Genomic DNA, 8349 nt, shown 5'->3' on the forward strand with positions numbered 1-8349 from the left:
CCTGAGTTTTTCTGGAGAGCGTGACCATTCTCAACAGGACATCCCAACCAGCCCAGACGGTTGTTGGAGCTGGGCTGGCTGAAGAGTCTGTACTCCCTCATTCCAGGCTCGTTGTGATCAGGAACATATTTGGTCATTCGTTTGAAACCATTGAAACCATTATTTCGAGGTGCAGGGGTCACAGTGGTGAACAAGAGGGATGTGGTTCTCCCTCTGGGAGCTGTCAGTGTAGCAGAAGAGACAGGCATTGAATGATGTACGGGAGCACTGAGTAATCTGAAACGCAGGCCTCCCTGCTCTGGTGGGCAGGGAAAGCTTCCTGGCAGAAGTGATATTTAAGTTAAGACCAGAGGGAAGAGGAGGCCATATCCAGGCAGAGTAGGGGGAGAGCATTTTAGCCAGAGATATCATCTTGTGCAAAAGTTCTGAAAAAGCAGAGAGAGCAAAGAGGAGAATGTGCCAGATGAAGCTGAAAGGAAGCGAGGGGCCAGCCCACAGGGCCTTGTGTGCCACCAAAAGGATGTGGGTCTTTACTCTGACAGTAGTGGGAAGTGTTCTCTGCTTCTGTCGGGTACTGGGGAACTTTTTCCTCCAATTGATCATTCTGACGATGATGTCAGACTCGTGAGCTTGGGACGGCTCGGACCAACAGACCCAGCTCACATGTGACCACTGTGTGCCTTTCACTGACCACCGCAGCCAGATTTTCATTCTTTCCCACTCTCCCTTCATTAGAACACATGTCACATGTGTTGGTTTCTCATGGCAGCCGCTGGCGCCAGACTGTGTTCATGAGACTGAGCTGACCAGCCCAGGACAATGTGCAGTGGGCTTGGGGAAGAGGAAATTAGGAGTCACAAGGTTTCAGGATCAGAACCTGAAAGTGCCTTATGTAAAAGATGGGTGTCCTGCAAGAGTTTGGGGACAGAGAACAGGGCTTGGTTGAGTCATCCTTGCGGGAAGGAGGGTGGGGTGGTCCCTTGGGGGAAGGAGGTGGCTGGTCTTCTGCAATTTCTTCTCAGAGACCATCTGCTGGTTCCTAACGGTCTGAATCAGGCTGCCAGGCTGTCTGCTCTTCCTTCCAAGGGTCATGATGCAGGCTGGGGGCAGGTGTGTGCCTAGCTTCTGGGGAGGGGCAGCCAGGGGCACTGATGTCCCTTGTGAAGGTGGCCTGGGCCAGATCATGCCCCCTCTTCACCTCCAAGATGATAAAGGGGAAATTCAGGGAGGCACCAAAGGCTGAATGATGGGGAAAAGAACAAGGGAGTATGAGCTTGCCAAGGAACCATCCTCGGTTCCTCCCAACAAAGTAGTGTTTTCAAATCTGTTGGCATTTGGGGACAGACATTCTTTGGGACACTTCTGCATATTGCAGGACACTTTAACATCTCTGGCTTTAAAATGTTCCTATAGGGGCCTGCCCGGTGGCGCAGTGGTTAAGTGCACACTTTCCGCTTTGGCGGCCCAGGGTTCGCCGGTTTGGATCCCAGGTGCAGACATGGCACCGCTTGTCAAGCCATGCTGTGGTAGGCGTCCCACATATAAAGTAGAGGAAGATGGGCACGGATGTTAGCTCAGAGCCAGTCTTCCTCAGCAAAAAGAGGAGGATTGGCAGCAGATGTTAGCTCAGGGCTAATCTTCCTCAAAAAAAAAAAAAAAAGCTCCTATACATTTTAAAATACTTCCTGGTGGGGCAATACAAACTACCCGTCCCCTAATGGAGAACCGCTGGTCCAGTGTTTACGGGGACAGAATTGTACAGCTGCGCTTCAAGTCCCACACCGGGCAAGCAGGGAGACTGGAGAAATCCCCCCACTTGAGAATATCTTAGGGAAGCTTTTGTTCAGTGACCACTCATGGGGGCTCCTGCTGTCTCCTGACCCCAAATGGAGTTCCTCCCGACTTCCCTAGCCTTGCTGCTCACAATGATAACCCACAGTCCTGTGCACAATCTGGTGGGTGAAGCTGAGATTTTAGTGCAGGCATTTCCAGGCCTCTTGGCTGGACTGTGGCCAGGGTGGCAGGACCGCCTCTGGTGGCCGAGGTGCTGCTCTATTGGGCCACCAGATGGCGCTTGGGAGCCCCCACTGTCTGCCGCAGGACCACTGGTGGCAGGAGTGACTGCAGACGGGACTTGCCTTAAAGAGGCCTGGTCCTTAAAGAGACATCGCCACACACCGCAAACTTGAACGGTCACCCCAAAGCGAGACTCCACTGATGACAAGCACCACTGGCCAAGCTCTGATGCTCTATTGTCCTTGCCTCCCTGAATGTCGAGCCACCACCTCTTGGAGCCGGTCTCCTTGACAGCCTGCCCTCAGCCCCTGCGGCCACTCCTGGGCCTGACAGACAGGGCCAGCCTGGCAGGTGGCGTCAGAGCTCTGGCAGAACAACGCAGGGCCGGGATGCATCTGCAGAACTCTGGCTGAAAGAACGAGAAGCACAGCCAGCTTCAGGGGAAGGATGACCACAGAAAGGCAGAGGGCCAGCCTGTAAGCTCAGACTCCAGCCGGACATGCCCCTGCTTCGCTGGGAGCTGATAAAGTTGGAGCCACTGAACTTGGTCTGTGGGTTTTGGGGACTTACAGGATCCTTCCGTCTCTAATGCTGGCCTCTTTCCAAATGCCAATGGGGATGCTGTGGTAAGTAAATTAGGATGGGGGCTCCAGACCCTGCTGTTGAGCTCTCTGATCCTCTCTAGGAAATCTCCTATGTTGACCCCCGGGTGGCGCGATCTGAGCCAGGTTGTTGAGTCATGTTGTTGGCCACATTCTCTGGGGCTTGGCATGAGACCCTCTTGAAACTGCAGCTTGCTTAGCATAATCTAAGGCAGCGGCTCTGCCCAGGATGCTGGACTTGCTGTGGTCCTTGGCCATGGGAGCGGGGCTTCAACACAGGCCCTGGGAAATGTATGGGGAGCTTCCTGGCTTCAGGGGCCTGGATGTCACTATGCCTTCTGGCCATAGTGCCAAGGGAGGCAACAAGGGGTGACTGCAGTTCTCTGGCTCACCTCTTACCAGGGCTGCAGATCTTTCCCATGACTCAAACTGACACAGAACTTTGGTCGAGAGATGAATAATCGGGGAGAGCTTTGAGTCACTCTGTGCTGCCTGTAGATCTCACTGTCTTGCTGGAAAAGCAAGGAGACTGGGAAGAGAGAGGTAGGAAGAGGGCAAAGGACAGAATTGTCAGGCCACGCCTTCTGCCTTAGAGGTGACTCAGTCAAGGCCTGGGGAACTTTCTTTTTTCCAGGCCCAAAGAGTAAAGCTGAATCTTAGAACAGTAAATGCTGCTAAAGGAGATGAAGCAAGGAGCCAGAAACAGGCCACCCCGGGGTCTGCTAGGAAGCAAAGTTTATAGTCCACTAGGGCAGATGGGAAGCCTGGAGGTCATGCACCTGACCCACCCGGGTGCCCACCTACAGATGTGAAAACTGAGGGTGGGAAGGCTCGAGACACGCCCAAGGCATAGAAGCAGTGGGCTTTGGCAGAGACTGGAGTTCAGGGAACTGCCATCGGGTTGATTGCATCTGGCTTGTCTCCAGGGTCATCTGCCCTGTTGTAGCAGACGAGGTTTTCTTTGGGAGCCAGTTGTGTTTTTGCTTAATCATTTGGTGGCCCCGGGGGGTTCTAGAATTACACTGCCTTTCATTCTTCCTGTAGCTCCAGTTTCTTCCTCCCCAAGTTTAACTTCATTCTGTTTATTCATTTATTCACTCCTTGCAGCCCAATACAGAGATGACACATGCGGACTCTGGATTCAGAATCTCGGTTCATTTCCAAGCGTCACCACCTGCTAGCTGGCCAACGGCTTAGCCTTTCTGCTCCTGTGGAATTTGGCTTATTATGAGGATTAAATGAGATAATCTATATGAAGCACATAGAGCAGTGCCTGGCACTTAAGAAGCACTCGATAAATGTTAGTTGTCATTAATTTTATTTATTCAACATACATCGTTGAATGCCCATCTGTTGGGATTTTTGCAGAAAGCTGATCTGGGGGCACAGTGTGGTTACAGCTGCTTCGGGGTCTGCTGAGCTTCTTTCCTCCACTGGGCTGAGTGAGGTGGATACCCCAGTGAAAAAGCATGCAGTCCTAGCTTTTAAAGAGCCAATCTGCCAGCAAGGGTACAAAGTCTTGGGTTTTTGGCTACCACAGTTTGTTTTTTGTTTTTTAATTGGAATGCGGAGGGCTCCACCCTACCCCCGACTGCCTGTACATCCAGCCTCTGCACACTAGTGCTCCCTGCTGGCCCCAGCATGGAGAGAGGTGAATTGATATCCTTTTCACCAACAGTGACCTCTGGGTGATCAAGGAAGCAGGGACTCCCCGGGTCTTCCTATGACACACAGCGGAGCTGGGTTGCTAACAGCAAGGAGGGAAGAAGAGTGGAGATACCCAGTTTGGGGTCTAAGCACAGTCACCCTTTTTCCATCCTGGCCAAGTGGCTAGTGGAAGCGAGGGTTGGTTGATGGAGAGGCAGGGAGTAGCATACCCCTTGGAATTAAGGGCAAGGGTACTACCTTTCAGAATGGGATGTATCTCCTTGCCACTCAGGCCCTCATCATCAGCTCAGTGCTCCCGGCAAGGCAACCAACCCTTAAATCCCCCTTAAATATGGTGGTGAGGCAGGAGAAGGCTGGTCACTGGTCACCACGGGAGTGGGGGGGGGGGGTGTGCTGAGGACAGCCTGTGTGCACAGGCCAGAGGGAGGGCTGGGGAAGGTGGAGAGTGTTCACCCAAAGGACAGGACAGCAAATGGTTAGTGCAGGCTTGGAGGACTCGGCATGATGGGCGCTGATTCAGTGGCTTGGGGTGCACGGACATGTCTGCACCTAGCTGAATCAGAGTGGTCTGTCCACAGAAAGACCCCGCTGCTGCCCTGACAGCTTGGGGTTGCTGGCAGAGCGCTTCACTTTTGGCAAAATGCAGATGAGAATGAGTCTTTAACTCCTTCCTTCCTAGGATGTGTTATTGGGTTTCCCCCAAGCTCCTCCCCACCCTTAGTGCCAGGAATCTGGAGGTTTCTGCTCCAGTCTCAAATAACCCTGGTGCTCAAAGGCTCACACACTTGTCCTGTAGCCAAAGTTAGAGTCAGGCTGTGTGGTGTTACCATCTACTGGAAGCCATCCAGTAAAGGCATCAAGGGAATCTTGAAGTAACTGACCTTTCTTGGGACACATATGTGTGAGACAGGTGCATGGTGTTGGAAGAGGCTGGAAGGTTTTCCTAGAAGGTGGTCTCTAACCCATGGACCAGCACAGATTTCCAGAGACCTTTGCCACCCTGCTTTCACCAGTCAGCTGACAGTGGAGGCAGCATGCATGGCATTTAAGAGCATCAGTAGACAGCCAGAGTTCAAGCCCCAGCCCTCCACTTACTGTCTGGGCAATGCCTCAGCTGCTCAGTGCCTCAGTTTTCTCATCTGGAAAATGGAGGGGACTGAGATAACAGTGAGGTTCTTGGTGAGATAATCTTGTAAACAAAGCGCTGAGATCCAAGCAGGCATTCTCTGTTAATTATTAGAAGTGTTCCTCCTATTGCCTCCAGGGTTCCTTGCTCCCTCTACCCTATATTGTGTTCTGGAGTGGGAGGTCCAGGACAGGATGGACAGAATGTAGGAAAAAAGCAAACGATGGCAACGCTAAGGAGAGCAACTGTAACATTTTAGCTTGAAAAATGCTGAAAATAGCTTGTTCAAGCTTTTGTGATAAAAATGTAAAATGTATGCAAATGTATGTGACTCACACAGAAACATACATCTATGGCCTCCTCACAGTCGGTGCCCGGATGTGGCCATCAGGAAAATCTTTGCAGAGTGCAGAGAGGGTCCAGGCTGCCTTGATGGTGGTGGTGGTGGTGGTGGTTGGGGAGGGGGCAGTGCTGCTGTTTCCACCCTTCTGGGTTCTGTGCCTTCTGCTTGTTCCATGTGGGAAGAAGAGAGGCCCTGGGCCCCGCTCGGCTCCTCCGCTCTCACCATCCTCCCTCTGGTTCCTCCAAGAGCCCATTTGCTCCCTCTCCCATCCTGGCTCTATTTCTGGAGCATCTCATTGGAGATGCACGCCCTCCTCTCTGCTGAGCTCCAGGTGCCTGCTTGGTCCTCCCAGTCTTGTGTGCAAGTCAGAGACGGTGGGAGGGTGACAGCTGAGCAGGGAGGAGCCACAAGAAACAGAGCCAGAGCCTGAGCCTGGAGGGCTGAGTGGGGGAGAGCAAAGTGGACGCAGGGAGGGGCCCATGCGGCCAATGTAACCTCACAGTTGAAAAACACCCGCTCTAGCCACCTGGGGAGGCTTCCACACCCCAGAGCATCTTCCCTGCACCTCCCAGGGGCTCGCCCGACCTGCTGTGAGCTAGTGGCCACCATCTCCCCTTGGGTAGCCCTAGAGGCCACTACCCAAGCAGCTGCAGGGGCTGGGTGCTAGCTACCTTTCTGCATCGTGGATGAGGGTCTGCTCCTCCCCTTAGGAAAACCTAGATCTGTGGTTGTCTGGAATGATGAATGATGAGGAACACCCACCCCCACCCCACCCCATGCTCTGTGGATGCTGACAACACTGCCCCTGACAAAGGCCAAGGTGAGCTTCACCTTGTAGACCTGTCTGTGGAGCTGGGTCCCCTGAGAGCTCTGCCCTTTAAGCTGCTTGGGGATGGGGCAGGGTCTGCTCCGTTATCAGAAACCTCGCTATCTAAGGTAAAACCAGCATAAATGGCCCAGGGCAGCGTTCCTTCGGTGGACCCACTCCCTCCCTTCCCTCGGGTTCAGGAGAGGAGCTTCAGCCCCTGCTGCCCTGGACCACCCTAGCCTCGCTCCCCTCTCCTCCAGTCCCTTCTCCAGGGTCCTTTGGCCCAAGGAGGCCTGCAGGACCGAATCTGCGGCAGAGCTGCCTCAGCTCCCACACGACTAGCACCCGGAAGAGAGGCATAAAGCCCCCCTGTACCCCTTCACTGCTCTTGGAGGCTCTTAGAAGGAATTTTGTTTCTAAAGGTTCTGTTCTCAGAGCAGAAGTCTTGACCCCAGACTTCTGTCAACTTGTAGTATGTGATTAGGCATACATGGAATGCCTCCTGGGCTCCCCTAAGGACCCCAGAGAAGGCTCCTGGAGGGGACCCAGTGGAGACCCTGGAGCCTCTCCTGTACCCCGGGTTGTCCTCCACAGCCCCTCGTTGACCCCTCAGCCCTCCGCCTTTTTCCAGCGCCGTCCCCTGGTGTGTAGAGCTTTTAGGTCAAGGGTGTTTAAATAGATGAGGCGCTGTTAAGGTTTGGAAGGAAAGAGTCCCAGGGCAGCCAAGGCTTCCCGCGGGCGGGCAGGACGTTAACCCTGTCAGCGCCGTCCCCCAGGCTTGTCTAGGGGAGGGGCCTGGCAGTCGCACCGGCCCCCGAAACTGCGCTTAGAGATCCTGGGGTGGCAGGTGATGTCACCCCTGCGGGCCCATAGGTCTCCCCGCGGCACCTAGTCTGCGGGTGACCAGAATTCAGCCGAGCCCAGCGAGGGCAGGCAGGGGAGCCCGGGCCCGCGCCGCAGCCCGGAGAACCCCGCGGGACCACTCCTGGCTCACGGGCTGGAGCCCCTCTCGCCGGGCGTCGGTGGGGGCCGGGGCTGCTCCGCACACCCCCGCCGGGTCCGGAGGCGTGCTGCGGCGGGGGAGGGGGCGCGGGAGCCCGGCGCCGATTGGTCGCGGCCCGCGCCCCCCGCCCCTGGGCGCCGCGCGGCCCCGGGGAAGTTGCTAGTTGGCGGGCGGGCTGCGGGGCCGCCGTTCCGGGATCCGCAGCGGGGCCGGTCGCGGCCGCAGGGTCCGGAAGGGCTCCCGGGGGCGCTCGCCTGCCCTCGCCCGCCCGCCCCTGCCCTCCCGGCGGCTCCGGCTCGCTCCTCCCTGCTACCTGTTTCCCTGCCTCCCCCCCGCCTCCTCCCCGCGCTCGGCAACTTCGGCCTCCCGGGCTGGCCGCCCCTCCCGGCAGCCCGCCCGCCGCCCGCGCCCTCCCTCCTTTGTTGTGCGATGAGGGTCGGGTTTCCGATCTGACGGAGCCGCCGCCGCCGCCGCCGCGCGGAGCCGCGGGCATGGAGCCGCTCAGCCACCGGGGCCTGCCGCGCCTGTCCTGGATCGACACCCTCTACAGCAGTACGTGCGCGCTCGGGCCGGGGGGCGGCCGGGAACGGGCCCCGACGGCCCCGGGCAGACACGCTGGGCTTGTCTGGGGAGCCGGGCGCGCGCTGGGGGCGGCGGGCACGGCCGGCCAGGTGCCCGGCGGGCCGGGAGGCGGGGAGCGGCGTGGGGCCCCCCGGTATCGGCCGCAAAGGGGGTCCCCAGAGCGGACTTCCAGCAGGTGGGGGGGTGGGTGCAGTGGGCCGA

The 8349-nt window shown here is 56.6% G+C and overlaps 1 protein-coding gene across 3 annotated transcripts in view; it reads left to right on the forward strand.

Annotated features, from left to right (window-relative positions):
- The window catches only part of ABR (ABR activator of RhoGEF and GTPase), a 179176-nt gene that overhangs the window by 36986 nt on the left and 133841 nt on the right, over positions 1–8349 (forward strand). The window contains exon 1 of one of the 3 annotated variants that reach the window (XM_070226438.1): positions 2081–2642. The exons of 1 other annotated variant lie outside the window; for it this stretch is intronic. Coding sequence is in view for 1 of the 2 variants with exons in the window: in XM_023653177.2 (XP_023508945.1) it covers positions 8058–8118 (61 nt within the window). In the remaining variant the exon portion in view is untranslated. Of the gene's footprint in view, positions 1–2080; positions 2643–7504; positions 8119–8349 lie in introns of those variants that run through there. One more of the 3 variants, XM_023653177.2, reaches the window with a different exon arrangement.

This window comes from Equus caballus, chromosome 11 (assembly GCF_041296265.1).
Source record: "Equus caballus isolate H_3958 breed thoroughbred chromosome 11, TB-T2T, whole genome shotgun sequence".
Classification (NCBI taxonomy): Eukaryota; Metazoa; Chordata; class Mammalia; order Perissodactyla; family Equidae; genus Equus; species Equus caballus.